General features: G+C 42.0%; 2 protein-coding genes across 3 annotated transcripts in view; one reads left to right on the top strand and one right to left on the bottom strand.

Moving 5' to 3' along the window:
• LOC135500718 (vacuolar protein sorting-associated protein 41 homolog) lies at positions 1–26774 on the bottom strand. Its single transcript, XM_064792347.1, has 20 exons — positions 26673–26774; positions 19697–19807; positions 18710–18787; positions 17760–17855; positions 16793–16876; positions 16105–16314; positions 15593–15709; positions 15274–15341; positions 14703–14851; positions 13746–13843; positions 12902–13150; positions 12167–12460; positions 11547–11674; positions 10706–10892; positions 10424–10474; positions 4925–5117; positions 4310–4450; positions 3523–3804; positions 3251–3330; positions 1–2910 (listed from the first exon to the last, which is right to left on the bottom strand). Exons 1-20 carry the CDS (start codon positions 26700–26702, stop codon positions 2845–2847), a joined length of 2712 nt encoding a protein of 903 aa, XP_064648417.1. The 5' UTR covers positions 26703–26774; the 3' UTR covers positions 1–2844.
• LOC135500719 (POU domain, class 6, transcription factor 1-like) overlaps positions 20247–26994 on the top strand; it is a 29390-nt gene continuing 22642 nt past the window's right edge. The window contains exons 1-2 of one of the 2 annotated variants that reach the window (XM_064792349.1): positions 20247–20322; positions 20455–20534. The gene's annotated coding sequence lies outside the window, so the exon portion shown is untranslated. Of the gene's footprint in view, positions 20323–20454; positions 20535–26773; positions 26829–26994 lie in introns of those variants that run through there. The other variant, XM_064792350.1, reaches the window with a different exon arrangement.

The raw sequence follows: 26994 nt of genomic DNA, 5'->3' as shown, positions 1-26994 counted from the left end.
ATTGTTTATACTGTTTTTATTCAAAGCACAATTTCTCTATCACAGTACATGCAAGGGAGGCGAAATACTGTGAAATCACAAGTATTAGACCATTTTCGTGAATTTCAACACAACCCAACCTAAGTTGTAAATGGAAAGTCAAAGGATATCCCACAGCGGGAATCTTTCCTTCGTTAAAGTTCATTAGATGGTCTTATAGAAGTCAGATTAAAGTATTTTTACACAGTCTGAATCAATTGATTAAGGCCTAAATCTAAATCTGTTGTACAGAGTATTGCTGTCAGTAAATTGACTTTCTTTAGAATATCTTTAATAGTCAGGAAGGGGATGGATTTCCATACATTTCATTTGATGTGGATCAAAGGTCTGGACTGGTAGTATGTTTGATAAAAAAAGGCGATTGATAATGACATCTTGATAATTCCTTTCAAACATTTCGAATGTCGGTGTTGCTTTAATGACATAGATTAATTTATCCTAACGATTGCATGTGTCTGTTATTACACAGACAATTCTCAGGGTGTACCAATTTATTATTTCAGAATTCATCATCAAAATCTGGATGCAGTGTCACGGCCCACTTATCAAACGAGGATTCACGGCGATGTTCGTTCCCAGCCGCAGCCTTATATGGAAGAGTACGCCAATTGTGGATCGGACGCCAGAGTAGACCCAATTAGCCGCAACCAGAAATCGGATCACCAAATGTTATTAGACAGACAATTCTCGGGAGGTGTACCAATTAGTTATTTCAGAACTCATCATCAAAATCTGGATGCGGTGTCACTGCCCACTTATCAGACGAGGATCCAGTACGGCGATGTTCGTTCCCAGCCGCAGCCTTATATGGAAGAGTACGCTAATTGTGGATCACACGCCAGAGTAGACCCAGTTGGTCGCAAACAGAAATCGGATCACCAAATTGATTCTCCCTAAACGTCTGACCCAAGGTGAGGCTGAGTCGCATTGAGGTATGATACGGAAGAGTCGACGTATGCCCCTTGATATCGGATCAACCGATCGTTCCCTTGTTCGTACCCTAGCCATAAAGGATCGCAGGGCAGATTGGGGAGTCACGATATCTCCTCCACCAATTCGTACCAAAGCGATCACAGCCGCCACCAACAAGCCAGATAATGAGGGATCACCTTGTGAAGCTAAAGATACAGTAGCCGCCGAAATCGATCCAGTACTACCTTTAGCTACCAAAATGCCCGCCAGGGTAGCGGAAAGTGTTATTTAACGACGCACCAACAAAAACGGCGACGTTATTACGGGTGATTAGGATAAATAGACACTTGAAATCAAAGCAACATACAGCTAGCCGAAATGGTCCTGACACTGAGCAGGTTATTGTTTATGCTTTTTAAAACAAATGATAAATTATGGATCCCAACTTTAAAATCAAGAGTGTTGAATTCTGCTTTTCGCGTGCTCATTGGAAATGAACCAATCAGCCTTTTGGGAAAAGTTCAATTTTGTTTTAGGATTTCAGAATAGGTGAACACGTGTTACTCAATGTTCTGTCATATGTACAAGTATAATATCACATACAGTGGAACCTCCCTTAGCGGACACCTCTCTATTAAGGACACCCTATCTAATAAGGACACTAGTTTTGGTCCCAAGGTTGGTTGTTTCTCTTTAACTTGACCTCTCTAATAACACCCCTCTTTTAAGGACAGTACTTGTCAGTCCCGAGGATCTCCTTAATAGAGAGGTTCTGCTGTATAAGTTTTAAGGAGGTGTCCCGTGAATTTACCACATTCAAGATTAGATTAACAGGTCTATATACAGAGTTTGTGTCCATTGGACAACCTTACTAGCACCGCTTTATAACTCAAATGACCACTGTAATCTGGAAAATCTCTTCACCCTTTACAGTCAAACTCCAGCTCAACGAAAATCTGCTTGTAGCATATCTTGTTTAACTGGAACTCGTGTTATAATAAGTCTTCATGATAAACTCTAAATCTATCGAAAGAATCTAGTCCCCTGAAATATCTAACCGCCATTGAAAACTTCAAACTGAATTCAGGAATTGATAGTGAACTTCAAGGTATAATTGTCTCACCAAAACAGCAAGACTTTAGCTGAACAGGTTTTAGACCAAACTGCCAAGCTGACATGAGAGGTTTGGGCCAAATCCCAAGCTCAAACTCCGTCTTGCAGGATTGGTGAGTCCATTTGTACTCATACAACCAGTTCAGTATCAAATCTTTCCGCTTAACACTTCATATATTCCAACAAGAAAGTTCTTGTGAAGTCTTCTAAACCATTTTATAGTCATCGTTGCCTATAAACAAAACCACACTTTTGTATTTTCAGGATCCCCAAATCGATTCCATTCAAAGACGCACGAGATAGGAAGGGGAGGAAAGACTTCGACAACGGCAAAATCCCACACCAAGTTCCAGAGTTACAGTAGTCATGAGCACATTCATTTAGAGCAAGGGGGACACAGACAGACGACATCTGTCCTATCCACAATGCTCCCTACCCCCTTTTCGACGGAGATCCACAATTTTTATAGGGGAAGGTAAAAAATACTGCCCAATTTCAGGCCTCAGATGCCAAGAAAATGCATACTTGGCACTAAAAATTTCAAAAAAATTTACAAGTTTTTCTTGGGGAGGGCACCTAGACACCCTTTGTTTCCAAAAACTTCATCGGTTCATTACTAGAAGTCCATAGATCAGTCCGAAACTAGGAGTCCGTGAATCTGTCCGAAACTAGAAGTCCTTTCACAGTGTCCAATCACCAATCTCCATTTGGACAAACACCAAGTAATGTCTGTGTGTCCGTGTCTGCATCGATTCCAAAAATGACATTCGTATCCATTCCTTACGTCCTCCCAGCCCGACTCGTACCCGGGCCCCTCCTCTGAGAGTTGCAAATTGGACAGACTTCCTAAAACGGCAAGAAGAGGCCATCAAATACTGCTTGAATTGGACTTTAAAAGGGAAAACTCGGGCGTGGGATTTAGTTGGCCAGGAAGTTTACGTGACTCTACCATGCATCGCCACATGTACTAGCATCACACTGTCGCTGATTTCTTATCATGTCTTTTGCTAGAGTTCCAAGGTGGTTATTTGACACGGCTTGCAAATGTCAGTGTCGGCCGACAGATACATTTCATTGTAGTGACGTTTTTCTTAGAGTTTAATGACTTTTGGAAGACATTCTTGCCTGAAAAACCAACACAATTCAGCCGGGTTGGGAGTTTTTACATTGTCCTAACTGTACTTACTGTACTATGAGTAGGAAGGCATTCTTCATGGAATGCATGTTTACAATAAAACACCGACACATTGCTGGCAAGTCGAAGATCTGAAACAAAACAACAATACATGTAGATGAAAAACAAATTCATGACTTTGATTTCTTGTGTTTTTCATTTTGTTCTGGCCAAACGTAATTAGTTGAACTCAGGAATGTGACTAGGATGTAAAAAGGCTCACGGGCATGGCACTCTCTTAAAGTTAAAACTGAGTCTTTTCGTAAGATTAGATAGAATCGTACCGTTAACGATAATCCGTCCGTGGCACTCGTGACACAGCTGCATACTCTCGATACAAGTGCCTTTCTTCTGCGTCTTGACGAGTCGCGTCAGAAGGCCGAAGCAATCGGACACTAGTATCTTCTTACATCCCTCCCTCAACGCAATCTGGAGGTTATAATCCTGGAGTATCTTAACGAGGGAGTCGCGTAGGCCGGGGATTTCTAATCCCTCGTTGATTTTCTTGATGAGGATGATCGGGTCGACGTGAGTGCCGATGTTTCGGAGGAGACTTGTAATGAAACCTGACGAGACAGAAACCAAGATAAAGTTGTGTTTTTATGGACAGCTTTTGGAGAATAATCCTGTTTTGTAATAGTCTGTAATAGCACTTTTTGTCCTCATACGCTGGTCTGGAGGCGCTTTACAACAACAGTCACCGAGGAACTCACATTGCTGCTTAAACCCTAAGACAAGTTCAATAACTGAAGTTTTTATCAAAATTTGTTTACTTTTCTGTATTTTCAAGGAATCATACTCTAAAGTCAACTGGCAATGATCAGAAAACATTTTCAGAAGAAATTAACTAAAATGAAGTCGGAAACTCATTTTTACCTCAACCCCTATTCAACATTTCCTTCTACATCACTCGCAAATAAACCACAGTGATGTCTGAAACATCCTTCTCACATCAAAGTCACTTTTGAGCAAGTACATTTGCTATTTTTAACGAAAGTTTTGTACCGCTGCAGCTTAAGCTGTGTCCATATTAGAGAGGTGGCCGCTGAGGGAGGTCAATTCTCAACTTACTCGGCTTATCCATGGAGAAGTCAATGAGGTCTTGCCATAGTTCTCGATCATCGTGCGTCTTACAGAACTCAATCGCTTGGTTGACGTCGCGCAGGTCCTGGTTGATGAGCCGCAACGCCTGTTTACGGTTGCCCATCTTCTCTGAAAAGGTAACATCAAAATCATCAACGTCGTCGTCCATTGAGAAGTCAATGAGGTCTTGCCAGCGTCGTCATCTCGACAATTCTATTCCAGTATTTCATTGCCCTGCGTTTTCTTTTTATGGCTGTACTGCAGAACCAGGCCAACGTCTCTAGGCCTAATAAACCTGGGTGTCGTCTCGACAATTCACTGAATTTTAGGTGTGAAAGAATGGAAATCAACACCACGCTGCTAGGTCACTGTACTAAAATTGAGACCATCAAGAGGAGCTTAAATTCCACACAAAACAGCTTCATCCTTCTGATCTCGATTTTAGGACAGAAACCTGCCAGTGGGGGGGGGGGGGTTAATTCCGTAAATCTAGCACAGTACACATCCAGAAGTACATTTTCTTCTTCAGATCCAGTATTAGCAAGAATAAACACAGATTGCTATTTATTCATTCTTGATGTTAGTAATGTTGGTGATTCTTACCCAATAAATAGACCATTTCCTTTGTGAGTCTCCTCTTCTGACATTCCTCCATGGCATGTTGGAGCGGGTAGTAGTTGCTACTCCGAAGGAACTTGATCAGATTGGCAGGGTCATGATCAGCGTAGAGAGCGACTTGAAGGCCGTGGTACTCCTGGCCGATGTCAGGGTCCTTCTTGAAAAGGGCATCAAGATACTGGAAACATGACAAGAGGTGGTGTTATAATCAGCGTAGAGAGCTAATTGAAGACCTTGGTACTCCTGGCCGATGTCAGGGTCCTTCTTGAATAGGGCATCAAGATACTGGAAACATGACAAGAGGTGGTGTTATAATCAGCGTAGAGAGCTACTTGAAGGCCGTGGTACTCTTGGCCGATGTCAGGGTTCTTCTTGAAAAGGGCATCAAGATACTGGAAACATGACAAGAGATGGCGTTATAATCAACGTAGAGAGCTACTTGAGGCCGTGGTACTCTTGGCCAATGTCAGGGTCCTTCTTGAATAGGGCATTAAGATATCAAGACCAGGGCATGGATCCTCCTAAGGGAAAGGCACGGGGCGTATCACTGTCTCCTTCAAAAGTTGAGAACCTCGGACCCAAAAAGTCCACTGGCAAACAAGAGCAAACATGCTTCGGCAAACTAGGCCAAACACGAAGTTTGCTCATGTTTGCGAGCAATCGATTCGTCGTGTTTGCTAGTGTAGGCCGGGGTCAGGAAATAAGGTCAGGTCATCAGGGATGGGCCACTTCCTATTCACAACTATAATTTGCCAACAGAACATAATCATTTCTCGGTAAGAGAGCACATCCCATGACGGTTATAATGTCACGATTTCATCCACGGATTTAGTTGCTGAATAAACTCGTAGGAATCAATCGAAACATTTTTTGAATAGTGAGGACTTGGACATATGTTGGGTGACAAACATTTGTGTGTTTTCAAGGATAATAGACTTGATCTGCGGTGAGTATCCATTTGTCAATTCAGGACAATGGCAAAGTTTAGTGACTTGTATCGGGCAGTGGAGGCGCGTGATTGTGCTAGACTGCGACAACTGGTACATGAAGGTATAGACATTAATTGTAGAGACAGTAAGAAGAGGACTGTACTTCACCATGCAGCTGAACAGTTTGTGGGGGCTCACAACACTCACGTAATCAAGGGCGTTATTTGGACTCTGGTTGATTTAGGGGCGGATATAAATGCCCGGGACATGGAGAGGAAGACACCATTGCACTATCCTCTGTTAGGGGATGCAGGTCGGAGCACAGCTGACGAGGTGTTTTCAAAGAGGAATGAGCTAAGGCATCGGATGTCGGAAACTTTTGGACCTAGTACGGTGATACAAACTGACGAACAACTTCTAATGGTTATAGAAACGGGAATAAGTAGAAGGAAAGCACAGGCAGTGGAGTTTTTGGTTGGACTTGGTGCTGATATAAATGCACGTTTTGACCAGAATGTCACTTCAATACATAGAGCTATTCAGCTGAATAACATTCGTGGGATAAAAACATTGCTCAGTTTAGGAGTTGACGTGAATGCCATCAGAAGGATAAACTGTACAGCGCTGAACTTTGCTCTTGATAGGACACAGACTGCACTGATGAAACGTTTGGTTGAATTAGGGGCCGATGTCAATTCAGGATTCACCGAACAAGGACCATTGCTTCAAGCTGTGGAGTTAGGCAGGATGGATATCGTCGAGAAGCTTCTTAAACATGATGCAGATGTCACCATCCTGAGATTAGACAACAAAACACCAGTTATATATGCAGTTACCCACAGAAACTCTGAATTAGTGAAAACCTTGGCACAACTTGGAGCAGACGTTAATGCAAACATTTGTTACAGCTCCCTTGTAAATGAAATAGTCAAACTTCGGAGTGTAGATGTTCTCAAACTCTTGTTCAGGCATAGCGCGTGCGCAGAGGCACTTTCTCCAGGGTTTAGAAGACTCACACCCCTGGGTATAGCAGTAATGAGTAATGTTCATGGAATGATGGATTGCTTATTGCAACATGGCGCAGATGTGAATGCCAGGTACGATCTAGGGATATCAACGCTTGTCACCGCAATGAGGCTGGGAGACACTGACATGGTGAAGGCACTAGCCAAACTGGAACCCAGGCTCGTCCATCTCATACCGCAAATTGAAAATATCACTGCGCTCTACTGCGCGCATGACAAAGACCCCAATGTCATGAAATTGCTTCTAAGATATGGAGCAGACGTCAATGGCAAATATGACGATGCGCATTATGCAGTTCACGAGGCAATAAAACTGGGCAATGGAGAGATGCTGCGAGTTTTAGCTGATGTCGGAGGAGACCTGAATTCTAAAAGAGCCGAGGGGGTAACTGTAATTCATTCTATAATAGAACACGTGGACTCTGAGAAGGCAACAGACTATGTCGCTATGATAAAACTGCTGGTTGAGGCAGGACTTGACCTCAATCAATGCTACATTAGTGGTGTTAGACCTCTGCATGATGCGGTGAGACATAGAAAATCTGACATGGTTCGAATTCTGGGAGAACTCAAAGCTGACATGAATGCAACAAAGAACAAAGGAGAGAGTCCAGTTTTCCAAGTCTTAGAGATTCTTAGGAAAGATAGGCCCATAACAGATATGATCAGATACTTTGCAGAAAATGGTCTGGATGTTAACAGCAGGATGACAATGAAAGTGAGCCCACTCCATGATGCAGTTGGACTTGGATATGCTGATGTGGTAAATGTCCTCATCAACTCTGGTGCGCGTAGAGAATCTGTGAAACATACAGTTACAATCCTGCACTTTGCAATAACCACAGGCCACAAGGAAGCCGTAAAGTGTCTTCTCAAATGTGGTGCAGACATCAATGCCAAAGTAAATTCTAACACTAGTGCACTGCACGATGCCGTTGGGAGTTCACAACTAGCTATGATATGCACGCTCGGAGATAGTAGCAGTAGACATCCCGACGAGATTGAACATGAAAAATTCCCACCTGACCAGACCGAACATCAGTTATTCACGCCAATTCATATGAGCATATTTCGCGATAATGCAGATATAACTGAGACTCTGCTGAAATATGGGGCTGATCTGAACTGTCTACAGAATGTATGCGCGACTCCCCTTGATGTCGCCTTGAAGCAAGGCAAAGCGGTCTGCGCTTTACTGTTGAGGAGTCAGAACATGGGCGCTTACAATGACACGATTGGGTCATCTCCTCTTCACGAGGCATGTAGACATGGCCACATTGACCAGGCGCGGCTCCTGATCATTAAAGGCAGTGATGTCAGCAAAGAAGATTGTCATGGAAACACGCCCTTGGAATACCTTCCACTGGTCAAAACAGCAGACTACCACGTTCTCCAGGAGACTGCAAAGGCGGCAAGTATTACAAAACAGGTTGCGGCTGGCTTTGTATCAACATTGGGGTGTCAAGACATGACCACTTCACTTCAAACGCCAGGCATAGGTGCTGTCCGCTTCATACCCAGCCCAAGTGCAGCAGAAGTATCAGCGAGGGTCAAGAGACTTCTAGAATCCATCACACAGCAGTGTCAGACAATTCCTGGGAGAAATTTGAGAAATATTGGCAGCAGTGCTGAAGGCACTAGAGTTGGATTACCTAACGAAATGGATTTCCTTTTTGGAGTGCCGCTGGCCAATAACGAAGAGAGGAAAATCATAGACTTGGGAAATGGCTATGTCAAGTATGATTACGTAATGGACGGCTTCATGAGGTTGCATCAGGTCCACAAAAACAGAGGTGAAGCTGAACAGTATATGCTTCCCAAGGTGGCACGTGGAAGTGCTGGTTTTCACACTCAGTTCATTGAAGAAATAATGATGGGTGTTTTCCTTCACTCGCAAAACGCCGCGTCTGGTGAAAAAGTATCAGTCGCAACGCAAGGTGCGCCGGGGATCAAAGATACTGATAGGAAAGCATGCTCATTATTCACATTAATATGGAATGATGGCGAGTCCGTATTTACTATACCAGTCGATATTGTGCCGGGCCTACTCATCGACAACTGGCCAGAGGGTGCCACCACCAGGACATGGCTGATGGATGAACAAGAACTACGAAGCCGTGGGTACGTATTGGTGCCAAAGCCTCCACACGCCAAAAGTGAATTGGCCAAAAAGTGCACAGATGAGGAGCTGCATACTCTGTGGAAAATCTCCTTCCCACATCTGGAGACCGAACACATGCAGAGACTAGAACAGAGAGTCAAGGATGTGTATATCACCGCAAAGTGTCTGAGAAATCCAGACGTGTGTCGCATCATGATCACAGACGAGGACTCATTGCCCAGAACCGTTGGCAAATACGTCACAAGCTACCAGCTGAAAATGTGCTTCTTCAAAAACGTGGCGTATTTCCGCCAACATGATGACCTGTCTCTGGAAGAAATGGTTTGCAAAGTTTACGATGACCTTGTGCTGGGTTTGTCCAAGAACTTCATTCCTCTCTTCTTCCTACCGAACGTGAGCGCTCTCAGTGGAATAAAGATTGACGTTCCAAAGTGTGCCAAGGTAGCAAAGATCATGGCGAGATTTGTGCGAGCTCTGTACCAGCGAGATTCTCAAGGGGATATCGCGGGTGGTGGTGATGACCAGCGGGACCCAAGTTCGGTGTACAGTATATACGACATCAGCACGGAAGATGTCTGATTATTCAAACTGGGAAACTTCAATAACTCCTTGGCTTTTAGTAGGTGTTTTCTTTGAGGTACCAGAATAGTTCTCAGCTGGTCATTAGGTAACCTGATTACGATGTTTAAAATGAAACTGGGCATTTTATCCCCATGTCACAAGTTTTTGCGCAACACCACCGGGCGATGACAGTCAGGTTTCTCCACTATGCTTTTTGTCCAAGCGCAGCACCCAGACAGATGAATTTTTCCCACCCTAGCACCCAGAAAAAAATGTTAGCACCCCGACATATTTGTAGAGTTGGTAATGGTTTTACTTTTAGAGCACCCGGACAGATTTTGCTGCCAACCCAGGCAGAACTGAAGTGAATTCTCAATTGTGTTAAAATATGGCTGCGGCACCCGACCCAAAAAATTGTTTTGGAGAACACTGACAGTCTATCAGTAGTACCCAAGTTCCACGTACAGAGTCGGTGACATTTAGTGAAGACTAGGTGATGACAGTCTAACAAGTTATGTGGGTACCATAAGAAACTTGCTTGGTGCTTCCACTTTTTTAGGAATCAATGTGTCCCGAACATCTGCTGAAAACTGAATTATCTGATGCACAGGGCAGAAACAAGATCACGTTGTATTGTGTTGTGTTGCATTATGTATTGTTGTGTTGTGTTGCATTATGTATTGTTGTGTTGTGTTGCATTATGTATTGTTGTGTTGTGTTGCATTGTGTATTGTTGTGCTGCGTTGCATTGTGTATTGTTGTGTTGTACTGTATTCTATCATTACACATAACATTGTATTGTATTCTGCTTTGGACTGGTTACATTGTATTGCATGCTATTACTTACCACGTGTAGAAGTCTCTTATGATTTTCCAACTGTTTCACGACCTTCTCCATCTGGAAAAAAACATTCAAAATTTACAATTTCAGTAGAATTTTACATCTTTCCTGACATCAGTCTACCTTATCTGTAGTAATGGTCTATTCTCAGCAAAAAAATTTCTGACTTATGGGCCTCTGTTGAATACAACTTAGGGTAGGTTTTGCTGTGATGGGTCCCATATAGGTTATCAACCGATCCGAGAGAGGGTCCACTGGACGAATGAAGCTGCTGAGAGCTACACTCACCGGCACTTTATCCATATTATCGAGCAAGAGTTTGACCGCTTTCTTCTCATCGTGACCCATCAACATGACGATCTTATCGCTGATCGAATAGAACAGGTTATGGCGGTGGATCAGGTCGAACACGTTATCGTGCTTGAGCTGGAGGTAAATAGCGAGGGCTTGGTCGAACCTGGTGTCGTACGTGTATCTGCAGAAGAGAAAATCAAGATTTCAGTATTCGACTTCAAGCACCAGAGCCAAGTTATTCAAAACAAGTTCTGCAACGAACGCTGATGTTACGTCTAATTGGTTAACTGCAGGAGATAACGCTATGCTAAGCTAACGCTATGCTGAGCTAACGCTTCCGCTAATGACAAGATTTGTGTTGAACAACCAGGCCCAGCAGCTAAAGTGCCCAACAGATGCAATTTAGATCGCTGGAATCTGCGATTTAAATCGCTTGCGACAATAATCACTGGTTTTTATGGTTGTCGCAAGATGCAGCAGTCTGCGAGTCAATATCAAATCTAGTAATAACAGGTTTTGCCTCCTTTAGCAGCGCATAGTGGCGACTTTTATCGCAGATAATTGCCTGTTTGCGCAGAACTTCTTATCTTTGTCAATTATGATGTCATGCTTGAGTTTGAGGTAAATGGTGATTGCTTGGTCAAAATCTCGTGCCGTTTGCATAGCTGAAGAAAAGTTCAAATTTGTTTAGCTTTGTTTATGATCTATTTCATGAGAGAATAGACTCGGATTAATACGTTGAGGTGAAGAGAAGTTGAATTGAAACTCTCTGCTATGTAAATTTCGTTCGGCAAATAAAAACGTTTTAAAACACAAATATTGGTGTCAGACTTACAGCTGAGCGAGACAAACTAGTAACGTGTTTTGGTTTAGACTCCTGCTAAGTTTATCTTTGACGGCACGCACCAAGGTCTGGATGTTGTATAAATCACAAGGCCACTCGTGAATATACTTCTTAAAGCCCTGAAAATAGACATAAATAAACATATATATATATAAATAGAACAGTAACAATAACTTGAGTCAGAAGATCGCATTTCATATTTTTTTAATTAAGAACAGTTTACTGGTGAGATACCATCAAGTAAAATCATAACTGACCAAATTTCTGTCAGTCACACGGGTGTCGTTCATGGCCAATAGGGAAGTTTCACTGCATAAAAGAGAAGTAAGTGCTTGTAATAGCGCTTTAAAATTGTACAACATCTCAAAGCGCTTTACATGTTTACAGTATATGAGTGAAACCGCAGAGAACTATACTCATCGGCACTTTGTCCAAGTCATCCAGCAAGAGTTTCACTGCCTTCTTCTATTTTTGTAGGTTATGAAATTTCTTTGAGTTTTTCTCAACAATTTTTTTTTCTGAAATTTTTTTTCTCAACAATTTTTATTTTTTGTGAATTGAGGTTATTCGTTAAAGCCGCGAAAATAACAGTACCGGTCATTGTCACCTACTTCTTCATTTATCTGCAAGAACTCGTTAAGCACCATCTCGTAGACCGCAGGCTCCAGCTTCGGGTCTCCCTTGGGTAGATAGGGAGCGATGGCCTTCAACTGCTGAATCCTGGCAAACTTGTACACCTCCTCCTCCCAAAACTGTTTGTTCTTCCCCAAAACTTTGATGCAGAGTCGCGCTGCATCGTCGAATTTGACGTTTTCGATTAGGTGATTGAGGTATTGTCGTCCGATCTCCTGGGGGTCGTGCCGCTTGAGTTCCTTGCTGTGTTCATTGGCTGCCAGCATGGCCTCCTGCAAAGAGTGAAAGAAGATAAGCCTACGTAAAATGGTTACGTTAATAGAGTTCAAATCCGCAAATGGACAACGCATCATTGGAGACATCCGTGTGGTCATTAACACCTTCAGCGCCGACCAATGTAGATCTACGTGGCCCAAATCCCCCCTCTTTGAGCTGGTTATCGGAGTCTCATGGACTTCATGAAAGAATTACGCCATCGCCATCTTCAGGGCAAGGAAGGAACTGAAAAGACCAAACCACTCATCTACGGCCCAAATCCCCCTCTCTGAGCTGGTTATCGGAGTCTGACGGATTCATGAAACAACTACGCCATCGCCATCTTCAGGGCAAGGTAGGAACTGAAAAGACCAAACCCCTGATCTACGTGGCCCAAATCCCCCCTCTTCGAGCCAGATATCAGTCTCATGGACTTCATGCAATTAATGTCCACGCACCTCAAATAGAAAGTGTTCCAATAGATATTGAATATGATCATCGATGTCCCTGAGCTTGGCCACCACCACATCTTTGGGGCTGACAATATAGTACAAATTCTCCTCGATCAGCGACTCCAGGTGATAGTCGTTACATTTATAGAGTTCAAATCCACGGATGGACAACGCGTCATTGGAGACGTCCGTGTAGTCGTTGAAGTGTGGCTCTATGATTGTCAGATGCGGCCGGTTGGCACGGAACTCACCACTCTGAAAAGTAGAAAGGTAAGGAATGGTAAAATGAAATGAAATGAACAACCCGATGTCGCACTGCGTCGGGGCCGAGAAAGGGAAAAAGGAACATGAGACGATGGCTAGGTTTATCAGAGACATCGGCCAGATCTGTACCCATTTTATTTTATTGAGAAATATCTTACTTACTGTAGACCTTAAATTTTGGCGACGCTAAAATTTGACCAATTTGCACTTCTTCTCTTGGCATTAGATTTAAAATATCCTGTTTGTCGTCAAATCTAAATGATTGTTATCATATTAGAGTTGAAACTTTTTGCTTTTTAAGTTCGCGTTCGACTGTGCATTTGTGAAAATGAAACTCTCGCAGAAATTTCACAGTTTACAGTAGAGTGGAACCTTCCTTAGCGGACACCTCTCTATTAAGGACAACCTCTCTATTAAGGACAACCTCTCTATTGAGGACATTAGTTTTGGTCCCTAATTGGTTGTTTCCATTCAAATTGACATCTGTAATCAGGACACCTCTCTATTAAGCGCTTGTCAGTCCCGAGGGTGTCCTTAATAGAGAGGTTCTACCCTATATATACGATAGTTGAGGACTAGTTCTCACCTCCGACACGGCCCCGTCCTCACTGTAGGAAAGGATGATGATGTTTTCACCAAACGGAGCCAACCCACAAACGTAGAAATCCATCTGCAGCATGGACGCTGAAAATGAATGAGAGACTTTAGTTTACTTACGGGGTGATTATTCAATGCCTCGCTGCACATAGGCCATCAACAGAGCAACACCATTTACAGTAGAACCTCTCTATTAAGGACACCCATGGGACTGACAATTGCTGTCCTTAATAGAGAGATGTCCTGATTAGAGAGGTCAAATTGAATGGAAACAACCAATTTGGGACCAAAAGAAGTGTCCTTAATAGAGAGGTTGTCCTTAATAGAGTGGTGTCCGCTAAGGGAGGTTCCACTGTACTTTAGTTTCCTTTAGATCAATTTCAGGAAACACACCGTCAAACTAAGGCTAACAGGCTTCCACATTTGAAAGTTGCAGGCGAGCTGTTTTTCACTCTACTCATTTGGCTTTGTGTGGAATTTCTATCCATCACAAATATAAAGGATGGTGTTTTCTCATAGGAATTGGCAACAGCTAAGGGGAGTATTGGGGCAAATGGTGATCTCTCCCCTTCAACGTGAAACTAAGTGTACACAGGTCGTAACATATCACACCATGTATACAAGAAGGGACTGTCAGACAATGACCAATAGTGATGCTACATTTGAAAATCGCCCAACTCCATTGGAAATTTCATAATTTCAAGCCAAGCGTGACGAGTGATTTCATAATCTCAAACCAGGCGTAATGGAAAATTTCATCATCTCAAGGCAAGGGTAATGGGTAATTTCATTATCTCAAGCCAAGCGTATTGGGAAATTTCATAATATCAAGCCAAACGTAATGGCAAAAGCAGATAATTGATTGTGTTTCTTGGAACTCTCCTCGAGTTGCCCTAGATTTCATTGTTTCCTGTCAACAAATTTCCACCACAACATCCGTACTTACTTATTTCGACATAACGGCTCGGTAAATCTCTGGCATCCTGGGAGACGCGATTCTTGATTGAACACATCTTGATGGTGTCACCCCAGCCAATCAGCAGCGTCGTATCATCCTTCCAGCACAGGCTGCAGCGGTACAGCTCGGGACGCAATCTGAGAAGGACAACAATATTATTATCTTGACAAAAATTCTGTGCCGGTTGAAGGCTCCAGCACAAAAGGTCTATCTAACGTGCGTAACAGACAGGCCTCATTAGCGTCCAGACACTTTGTATGTGATGTTATTTCATACATACAGTAGAACCCCTCTATCAAGGACACCCTCGGAACGACTACTGCTGTCCTTAATAGAGAGATGTCCTGAGTAGAGAGGTCAAAATGAATGGAAACAACCAATTGGGGAGCAAAACTAGTGTCTTTAAAAGACAGGATGTCCTTTATAGAGAGGTGTCCACTAAGGGAGGTTCTAATGTATCTTGTATACTGATTGCAAGCCCCAAATCCCTGCTTGAGAAAAGTGTTGAGTCGCTGCCTGTGTTAGTCCGTCCATTCTGTTTGACAGGAATAATTCTTACTTCTTATTGTGGTCCCTTGGAATGTTGGTGATCCTTTTCTTTGTGCTGGTGTCATATATTTTCACGCCCTGAAACAAAAAAGGTCATCTTTCCTTACACATACACTCAAAACCTACAAAAGGAGCAGTTTTTTTCTATCCCCGTGTACCTTACCAGAAAACTACAATGCTCGGACGTACGCCAAAAATCACCAGTCATTAATGAAGAGGTATGGTTTATTTACGCCAACGCCAAAATCAGTGTAACGGAACCAACAGTCAAGCGTCGTGAAAAAGGAAGACTGGACCGAACCCAAGAAGAAGAATATCTATGGACTCACCAAATCATTACACCAGGCTACGAATGCTCCTTTCCATTTGATGTTACGTATGGGTCCCTCCCCGCTATGGATTACGGTGGATTTACGACTCAAGAAGCCCTTCTCATACATCAACAACTGAAAGTTTTAAAAAAGAAGAAAGCGATTACAGCTGGAAACAAACTGCTTGACATGCTTTTCGGCATTCGTGAGGGTGTATTCCTCCCCCAAGGTAGGATAAGCTTTATGTGCCACTACCGTTAGGCACAAATTGGGCTTATTGGCCTTGTGACTCTGTCTTTGGCCAGAGGAGGAGCCCACACAAGCTATTCGTGTTTCTCACTTGGTGGGGTCGTTTGCTTGGCCTGGCATAGACACCAGATACAAGGAACCTCGGTTTTACGTCTCATTCAAAGGACAGTGAAGAGGAAATTTACTTCCTTGCAAGCCATCCCTGCATATTGTGGGCTATGCACTGAGCTGAGGATAGAAAATAATTTTAAAATAGCACCACGTGTATAAGGTGGACCTACCCTGTCGTCCCCGGTAGCGAATTGCCTCCCAGTCCCGGACCTGTGAAACTGAGGATCTATTGCCACGGCCTTCACAGGACGGTCAAAATTGGTTGTTTGGTTATTTTCCGAGCTGTATAACCCGGTTATCACCACACGGCCGTCGTCTGAGCAGGTAGCCATGTTGTCACCATTATCATCGATAGCTATCTGGTTCACCGTAGTCGTATGCTGAAATTGAGGGAGACTGGTAAAAGATCTTATCATCGAAAAGTGGATTTAAGAAAAGCTCAACTTTAAAGAAATTGGCCCAGTAGTTTCCGCACAACAGCCTAAAAGGACAGTGACATTTACATGCAAAGAGTTCTATAAACATACCTCCATGACAATCTTTGAAAAGTTCTCGATGAACAGTATGTTCATGACAATATCACTTGCATTATGATTGCTACAAATTCAGTAAGGGAGCATCCATAAAGTACAGTAGAACCTCTCTATTAAGGACACCCTTGGGACTGACAAGTGCTGTCCATAATAGAGGAGTCCTGATTAGAGAGGCCAAATTGAATGGAAACGACCAATTTGGGACCAAAACTAGTGTCCTTAATAATAGAGAGGTGTCCACTAAGAGAGGTTCTACTGTATGTACGCATCGAGGGAGGGGGGTTTGCGACCATCTTTTTATAGGTTGCTATCATGAAGAGCTTACCACAGCGAGTTCTTTGTCTCTGATGTTGTATCCCATGTGGTCCATGATATGGATGTGTCCCCAGTGTGTACCAAGAGCAAGGAACTGAAATAACATGTCAGGCAAGTGAGAAGAATTTTCTATTGTCAACAAATATGTTGCAAACAAACGTTGACGTGTTTAAAACCTTCAGCGCCGGTGTTTCACTCCCGAACACCCCCTTTTCAGGCCCCCAGAAAAAAAAGTATAAGAGATGGCTGCATGAGGTCTTTTGCAGTAACTTCTCCAAGACAAGGTCTTCTTGAATCAATAGAGTTATGTTAGCACTCCTTAACTATATTTTATTCTATTTTTGAAAAATGACCAAAATGACCCCCTTTTCCAACACCCCCCGACCCCCCCTAAAAGTTCCTGGTGTCAGAACAGCTTTATTTTGTCATTCAGTGGTTTCTTTTCAGTTCCACCCTTGCCCTGAAGATGGCGATGGCGTAGTTCAGAACTGTCATGAACTACGCTATCGCCATCTTCAGGGCACGGTAGGAACTGAAAAGACCAAACGGTCCTTCACGGTATTTTCAGTTCCTACCTTACCCTGAAGATGGCGATGGCGTAGTTCTTTCATGAAGTCCATGAGACTCCGATAACCAGCTCAAAGAGGGGGGATTTGGGCCACGTAGATCTACGTAGATCTACGTGGTTCGGCGCTGAAGGTGTTAATGGATTCTTCCAAAAGATCTTGGACAATGTTTATTGATGGTGCTGTGAAGAATTGGGACTATGCGCTCCATTCCAAAGGCAACATTTGTCCCCGAAATGTGTACGTTTTTAAATCTTATGCGGACAGCTAGAGACTAGAGAGCACTGGGGCACTAACGTGCAAGAGCAATGCAAGAGAGAGAAATCATTAGCAATATTTCTCAGATGACTCTGCAAAAAAGACGGCTGCCGATCACAAAACCCATGAAGACAGCACAAATGAGTGTAATACCTTTGGATGGACTGCCATGCAGCTGGCACAGTCCTTGGTCATAATGTTCATGAGGTCATTGCCAATTCTCTCATATTTCAACTTGGGTTCACCCTCCTGAAAAGAATATTGATACTTTGAATCAGAGAAAGATTTCCGGTCGAAAATGATATTCAGTTTCCTATTTCAAATCCTTTGATATCTGCGAGTTTCACCTTCCTAGTAGCTAAGTGATGAGAGGCACTGGCCGCTGCAGCAGTCCCCTTTACACTAAGTGGATCTGCTTAGCGAACTTAAGACAACGTTGGATGATTTCCAATACTATTCGAAGTGGCAGCCTGTGTTTAAGACTAATGAATCAGTGCTGGCTGAGCTGACCAATAGCATTCCGCGATAATGACGTCACTGCAGCTGCTGCCCTCTATTTCCCCAGCGCTGAATTACAGGCAATGTCGGACAAACATGCGGTTTCGTAATGGACTCAGGCTTTCTAACTAGGGCAGCTAGATTCAATCTGGCACATGTCCGAGTGTTGGAAATACTACATAATTGTTCTGAATATTTCTCTCTCTGACTCTTTGGTATCATTCATGCTAAAAACAATGCAGGGTCAAAGATAATTGACTTTGAAATAAGCTCAAATGCGTAGAAATGAGTGTCGATGTCCGACTGTCACGTGACTAAAACGTCATCAATATCTTATTCAAATGACCTAGTGAGCTATAAATAGTAACGCCGCGGAATGCTATTCTCCTATTTGCACCAATGACTAAATGACCAAACTTAAAAATTGGGCACCTTTATTCAGCCAGTCAGCCTATATATTTGTCCTTTCAAATTACAGTGGAACCTCCCTTAGTGATCACCTTTCTATTAAGGACAGTAGTTTTGGTCCCAAATTGGTTCTTTCAATTCAATTTGACCTCTCTAATCAGGACACCTCTCTATTAAGGACATCACTTCTACTGTACCTCTTCAGAATCGTCCTCCTCTGATGTTTCTGCGGAGCCCTCGTCATCTTTCTCTTCTTCCTCAGAGTCAGACTCCTCCTTAAATAAAAAAAACATTTCTTGACTTATCTCACATTTGGAGAACACCATGAACAGGCTTACTCTTTGAACTCAAGGCTGATTACTCCTTAGAGTGGGAGACTTCTCAAACCGTACCATCGTCGTCCGGGACTGAAGTTCCGAAGTGTTGTACTACAGAAGGAGCCTTATCTCCAGTTTCTTCTTCATGATACAAAGCAATCACCAAATTAGGCACTGAATTACGAGAACTATCCCCAGTTTCTTCGATTTTTTAACTGGGGGACATCACTTTTCATCCCAAGACTGAAGTCAGCAAAAATAGGGCAGTTGTACTTAGCAGGCACCAGCCTGGCGCCCCAGCTGGGCTCTCCTTACTGCAATCGACAACTTCACATGTGCATTTGCTAGCCAAAATAAAGCGTTATATGAGTAATGAGCACTAGTTGGTCTAAAAATAGGCCCGAACAATGGGCCGGACAAAAGACCTGGTGACGTAGAAAGCCAAACAAACTAAGTCAGTATGAGTAAGTGCGAAGCATTAGGGCCGAGGGATCTATGGACATGCATGATGGAGTATGGATGTGATATTGGCTACTGCCAACTTATCATTACAGCATATAGTACTACAGGGTGGCCCATAATTATTTTCCCTTACACAATGGATACACAACAGAATTCTATTGTGCAAGGGAAAACCTTTCTGGGCCACCCTGTAGTACACGAGTACGCATTGGCGTGTATTGTATGTACGTGATGAACGGCACAGTCACATGCTTCATTTCTGACCGAATGTTTCAAGAAAGAAATCACTCAATCACTGATATAACAACAATTGGTGTCACATTTAATGACCCTGCAATTGCTATGGTAAGTCATGGTGAAGCTGAAACCTTTCTTTTTGAGTCTAAAACAGCTTTTGAACCCCACCTCGCTCGTGTTTTCTGCTTTTGCATTTGAGCTGTCTGCTTCCTGATCAGCCATGTTGTTTTGTGACGTAGTTGAGCCGTGTCGCGCACAAGTGCAATAATATCCATTCACCTAAAAGATGAAAACATAGATTTGATTCCAAATTTCATATTGTTACAATACATATAACTTATATTGAATACAAAGAAAACGGCGATAAACAGCATGTCCCCATTATTTTATACAACAAAAGCTAAAAGAACTATATTCGCACAATTTGCGCAGTGATTTCATCGCAGGTGCTGGTTTAGGGAGCATTCATTACACTAATTGGCACTCTACCAATTACGCATTATTTAAATCAACGGATTAGCCGTAATCAAAGTACTTATCTTCAAAAATGGTAATTATCAATCTAAACCACAGTTAAAGTGTATTTTATTAATATTTGTTGCGGTTTTCTTTATTTTCTCTTTGATTTTGTTTTAGTGGGGAAGTAAATACAACTAATGACTGCCCCCGTTCAATTAACATATATTGAGGCCAGGGTGCTCCATATTCTGTAATTTCATCCACAGATGGAGGTAATTCCCATCACAAATCCACCATTTTGCTTCAATCGTGGCGTTGTTTTCTCAAAAGCAATAGTAAGTAGATTCCTCACGTCATTATGCCGTCCTGCGTTCATTAAATATCTAATCAGACGAATTGATTATTATCATAATTTATTAGACAATCCATGTGCTTTTCTCGTTTTATCAAGAAATATTTCTCCACAGTTTTCAGATTGGTTTGTGGTCAAATATCGAAGCTGCCAAAGCATCTAAGCGAACTTCGGGACCTTTCCAATCTATTGAAGGTAAGGTTCATTTTGCCTTAATTTTGACGTTTCCACCGGTATAAAAAGTGCTTAGCATAATTTATAAACAACGTGGTTGAAATAGGTTTTATTTGGGGGTCTGGCCTCTTTTGAAAACAAAGGGCTGGGCTATTGTTTGAGGGTCACAAAGGGTGGCGGCCCCACAGTCGCTGTCAGAAAAAACATCCCTTACATAAGCATACTTTCGTATTTTACACCAAAAATGCATGTCACCAGTTGTGACAACCAGGTTGTTTATTTATTTAGCATAATTTATTAAGTAATTAGAGGCTCACAAGTATAAACCCATTGAAATTATAATTATGAGTAATCATAATCATTGAATGGGGGTTTATTATTTAGGGCTCCTGATGGGGCATCCAGGTAATGGAATCTGAAGAATTCTGAGGCTACCAATGGTCAATGTTTTTCAATGAAGGTGTTCGCTAAAAATTTGTAAAATGATTTGGGTGCAATTGGCACCTAGTTGGTTACTTATTCCTTATTCCTTATTCCCAATCCTTGGACGGTTATGGTTGGGGTTAGCATAGCCCTTTATTGCCCAATAATAACTGTATTTAGCCCTCACTATCGAATTACTGACTTAGTGCTCACATTGAGAACAAGAAATAAGTAATTTAGTTGAGAATCGGGAAATCTAATAAGGAATAAGGAATAAGAAGCCAACTTCAGGCTGGTGCAATTGACAAGTGGTCAGGGTTGAATCCAGGAGCTGAAAAAAGAGGGGTTGTGAACTGCATTTCTCATCAAAGGTGAGAAATGGTGGCCTCGAATTAAAAAAATATCAAGTCAAACATTTTACAGCAGTTGGGTATTGGAAAATGAAAAAGAATATTTTTAAATGGGGCACAAAGGCCATATTTGAGGGCACTGACTGCCATGGCAGAAGTGCATGGTCTTAGTTAAATTCGAACCATGGGAAATGTAAAATGATCCTCCAAAGTAAAATGTCCTTGAACCCTTAATTGATGCTGGGAATGAAATGTACTTCTGTCGGGTTTCAAGGCTGTCTTTAGAAACCATGGCATTTTAGCCTTCCCCTGAGCTTGGCCCATTCTAATTCAGGATACAGGAAGGGTTTTAATAGAAAGACAAATAGAGGTCACCTTTGGTGAAACCCGATGATTCAGACATAAAAGGTGCAGACATTGTCTTCCCCGACTGAATGCTAATTATTAAAGAAGGATGAATCTTGGCCTAAGATTATGGTGTAGGATCCAATCAAAAGATGTTGGCGGCAGTGAGTGTGTCGTTTCCTTGGCCGTTGTCATGGAAACAGATTCGTGATTTATAGGAATTAGTGGATAGTAAAGGATTTTGTGTCATTGATTGAGGTCACTGTATTTTTTCAGGTTTCTTGCTCTCTGTGTGTTCAAGATGACTTAATTGGTAAATGCCCATTTTTCCCAAATTTATGAAGATTAGTTCCCGGGTACAGTAGAACCTCTCTATTAAGGACACCCATGGGACTGACAATTGCTGTCCTAGAGAGGTGTCCTGATTAGAGAGGTCAAATTGAATGGAAACAACCAATTTGGGACCAAAAGAAGTGTCCTTAATAGAGTGGTGTCCGCTAAGGGAGGTTCCACTGTATAACGGTAAGAGCGCTGGGCTCAGTTATATTATTCAGAAGGTTGTGGGGTGGGTGGAGGGGGTACCTTACAATAAGATGTTTGAACGAGAAATACAGTACAAAGTAAACATCTATCAAAATATGCTGACAAGTGACATACATTAGCGCTCTAATTCATTATGTATCTGTTTGCATTATTCAATGACATGATATATCCCTGTGAACTTGCTAATTACCATGATGCATCCATTAGTTCCAAGTAGAAAAAGTTCCACGAGTCTAACAGCTTCCCCTTTAAAAGAGCTCTACAAACAACAGAAGACTACCCGGTATACAATTTCGTACTTTGCACAATTTTTTTTTCATAGATTTGGAAATGTTCTGGATCGAATCTGTGTATTTTTAGTTCGGAATTCTCCAATAATACATTTGATAGAATCGACATAATACATTGTAATATATAGACCACACCCATGTTTCTAATATATCTTTCCTAGCTAAAAAGTTTATTTTATTGATTTTCTACATTCTATACCCCGGAACTTTTCACATTGTGTTGAAATTTCATTATGCGAATAAATGCATATTTTTATCCAACATTATCCAGCCTCCGGAGCTGGTAATTTTTATTGACCGTGCTGCGAAAATACAGCTGCATTAATATGCTAGTCATGTCGTTACATTGCTAACCCATGATTACGCCTTATCCATCACTAGCGGCTATTGTCTGGACAGAAAATAATGGCGGGAGATTTTTTCATGAGGGAAGTTACGAGTTTAATTAAATTACGGCTGCTCTTAGGTGTAATAAATGTCTCTTGCTATTTTTGATTATCAAAGTTTTTGTCATTAGTCTCCATCTTGACGGGTCTGATATTGTGATAAAAATATATGTTTCAGGGGAAAAAGGGGTCCCTGTCCCAACGTCCCATTTTGAATGAGGCCTGTTTTATTAAAAGTTGTGGACAATGGTTTTCATCTAAAAGATAAGGCACTTTTAAGTTTAAACCTGGTCCACGGCTTTGCACTTCACACTGTTGGCTTGTGAGAGTGGATTTACCTTCCTTAGCGGACACCTATCTAGTGAGGACAGCCCTCTCTATCAAGGACACTGCCTTTGATCCCGAAGTGGTTATTTCCATTCTACTGTATTTCCTTACTATGAATTATGACCCACCACCCAGTCTACCCATGTGATATCGTTATCTGTCAGTGTCAGAGCCGTGAATTTCAGATCGACCTGTAATGTACATTAGGGAATATCGCTCCCGTCACTGCGTTTATCGCCATGGCAACCAAAGTTTGCTCTACATAATACATGAAAATGAATGTGAATCACTAATGCTTGATTTGGTATGCTCTGAACATTAACGAGTTGGGGCTTGCGTGATAATCTTGGCAAGGATGTATTTTTGCCTCGCTAGCTTATTGATTATTCAGCAATGTCTATGTCGTGGCACAGAATGCTCTACGCCTTCAGGATTCTTCCAGCTCTTTTGGTATTGGCTGATTTTAATTGGAAATTGTTAAAATAAACGCAGTGTATGTGTAACAAATAAACAAGAACGTTTTTTTGAAATTGTTTTCTTGAGATACATTATCGAATGGTTGAAATGACTGACTTGCCGAAGGCTAGCAGCTTTGAAGTATCTAGTTCAACCCCATGTGTATAGAGGGAGACAGGCATACAACTGTATTTGATATCTGGTTTGATAATATACAAACTAAAGATTATCCTAAATATTGGTCACTAAAAACTGCTGCCAAGAAGCACTTTCTATCATTCTGAACCATCAGAGGTATGCCGTCCGTAACCAGTTCCTCCCCTCTTGGTGTAACGTAGTCCGATCAGTCAGTGGAGTGGATCCAAAACTTGTTTCAAAAAGATGTGTTTCTAGTATATGGTAAGGTTGAAAATTGATTAATCAGTTGATGAAACGTTTAAGAAAATACACTCAGATTCCTTGATGACTATCTCATCATCTTCTGCTTCAGGGCTCGATTTCCTCCACGAATGTCCACTGACTCTGGCCAACCAAATTATCAGACGGACAAGTTTCTTTGCTAAAGTAGTAGCCTTGCGGACAATTCTTGAGTTTTGATATAAAATCTACCGCAGGGCAACTGTCCTCTTATTAATAAGGACAACCAGAAAATTAGGAGTTTTGCGTTCAACTGTCAAGATAGTCAAGTTTGTCGGTTTGGCATTCCTGGTCAGTTCCTTGATGTGTTACTATGTGGCTCTGTGGGAATTCAGATGCAGTTATCGATAGTGTTTGATCAGATAAAGTGCTGCACAAACAAGCAAGCCATTTGAATTTAGTTTAGCACGATTCAGTGCCAGTGTTTTGTGCAAAGCTTTGATCAGTGGGTTGCATCATGAGGTACACACTGTGACAGTGGTGAGATCTTCAGTTCTGCCTGTCATGACATCGTATCGACAACCAGGCGATCATCAGACCACAAACAATGCAAACTACCTTGGTTCATATCGACCATGGATAGATTGATGATATCTGATGATCGTCACAGCTTCTTATTGACGGGATTCAGTACCGTGAAAAGACTCACTGGTTTAGTCGATGACTGGAAAGAAAGGGGGATGCCGTGACAAGTAAGGCGAAGTTGTCAAATAGATGTCTTCACCAGTTTCTTGGTCACGTCAGCATCTCAATTTAAGTCAGTCCCTGTTGGCCACCCCATCTGATACGATGATTTGAGATCACAAGGGCCTCTGTTATTGGCTACTCTAGAAGTACATTGTGCGGTACTTCATGAACTGAGGTTAACAGTTAAATCTCAGATGCTGACTTAATGGTCACGTGTCTGCTGTACTTCAAAAAATGAGGGCTAATGTCTCGGGGTTTGCCTGTAAGGCCGGAGAAGCAAATATTAACCCCTGATTTCCTCAGGATGTGGGGGATTAGGAAGTTTCTGTGTTGATCAAGATGAATGAAGTACCATTGGTAGACTTCTTTGAACACAATTGGACCCTGTGACCCTCGCACTAGTCTTCCTGGCGAGCTCTCTTGACTGCTCTTTCAAAGATGGTTAAAACAAGCCATCATTACCAAGCAATCGCTTTTGGCGCAGTAAGTTTTTGCTAGCAACATCTATATGCTGCATTCGTCTCCAGGGATAAGCGTTCAATATGAATGGATGACAACTGTTTCAATAGCAGTTGCTCGTTTCCATGGCAACTACACATGAGAGTTCCTTCCTTGTACATGAAAATTTCAAGTATGAAACCAGAACAGATAGCGTGTAATAAAAGAAAATCAAGTGTGATAAATGTCCCAAGGCTTACGAGTCAATTTTAGTGTCAGACGACCTTGCTCGGCTCGAAAAGCACCAAACGACATCTTTGAAAGGCGAAGGGTTCAAGATGGTATTTCAATGGAAGTGTATGTAACTATCAAGAATGAAACCAGAAACAGATAGCGAGCAATCAAATCAAATCAAGTGTGATAATGGCCCCAAGTATTAGGGAGCATCAAATGGTCGGGTGTCTGTATCTAGAGCTTTTCATGTTTTTGTCCTGTTCCAAGATTGCCCGAACTCCGAAACCTGGGGAGACAATGATTATGTTATACCATTCCCAGTTACTGTGGTCTCCTCGATAGAATGAATTGGCAACCAAGTTTGCCGGCTACCAGAGTCGACACCATCATGCATGGTTCCCAACTGCGCTATCCATACCAAGATTCCCATGTTGCTTGTATACAGTCCCCATCATCCCCCACCAACGCATCATCTCTACTTTGAAATATCACCCAATTTGGCGGTAACCATGGAAACGGGCAACTGGAGGATTAAGCATCTACTGGTCGTCTGTCAAATATGGTATGACTAATTGTCGGTGGCCTAGGAAAGCACGCAGGTGATGAAACGTAGAGTTGGAATTTCTGGTATGGAGGGAAATAGCATTTTTATGATTTCGGGATAATCTCGGTAGAATTGAGATAGGGCTCGACTTTTCTATGCCTATGTATTGAAACATGATGACTTAAGGAAATTAATCCGAATGGTTTGGAGAAATTTTTTGGGAAAATAATTCATCTTTATAAATGCATTGTTTGTAGGACACCTTATCTTAAGGACAGTGGTTTTGGTCCCAAGTGGGTCATTTCTACTGCACCTCCTATTTCCAATAGGCCTAGCTGAGCAAATTGACCAAGGTGATAATAGGAAGATATAACAAATCATCTTAAGCTGATAGCATTTAATTATGATTTCCATTTGTCCCAAATTGGCCTTTTTAAGATAAAATTATCCACCAGAATGCAAGGATAAGTTCACTTTTGCGTTCAGTGAAGGATTTGATAGTGTTTATTTATGATTTCCATTTGTCTTTAATTAGTATTTTTATGACAAATTAACAGCCAGAATGCAAGGATAAGTTCACTTTCAGGTTCAATATCAGATTTAGTTAAATGATGAATGGAATGGTATGTTTTGATTGAAGGAACCCAAGCGAAAGATGTCCATCTTTCTTGATGTAAACATATGCGAGAAGAATCGCTAATGGTCTAGTCAATACTCACAAGCTGAGAGATGGAACGCGCTAGCTGCATTTGATATCCGTCAGCTAGCGCTGGGAACCACCGTTAGCGAATCTAATCCATAGCACCAGAAAGAAAATGGAGAATTTGGACGGGTGGCGCGTTTCTCGGTGAAATCTCGGCAAAATCTGCTCACAGGTTTGTGGAACTGTGTCTTCTGCTTCGTGAGGCATAACATAAAGAAAATATTAATAAATTAATTTATCTGTCTGTCTATTATCGACTCACTTTAATATGTAATCAGTGGAGTTTACGATGCTCGGATTATGACAATGACCGGTCGTCGTGACAACCATTAGGCAAA

Source organism: Lineus longissimus, chromosome 16 (assembly GCF_910592395.1).
Source record: "Lineus longissimus chromosome 16, tnLinLong1.2, whole genome shotgun sequence".
NCBI lineage: Eukaryota > Metazoa > Nemertea > Pilidiophora > Heteronemertea > Lineidae > Lineus > Lineus longissimus.
The sequence above is the reverse complement of the archived record's forward strand: the minus strand, read 5'-3'. Positions and strand labels throughout refer to the sequence as shown.

What these genes read in the sequence shown, in the direction of transcription:
- LOC135500718 (XM_064792347.1), bottom strand. Translation starts at nt 26,702, where the DNA reads ATGCAGCTAGCGCGTTCCATCTCTCAGCTT. An exon ending in CGGACGGATTATCGTTAACG is followed by an intron (nt 3,331 to 3,522) that starts GTACGATTCTAT and finishes GTTTTGTTTCAG; the next exon opens with ATCTTCGACTTGCCAGCAAT. An exon ending in GCCTTCCTACTCATAGTACA is followed by an intron (nt 2,911 to 3,250) that starts GTAAGTACAGTT and finishes TTGCCGTTTTAG; the next exon opens with GAAGTCTGTCCAATTTGCAA.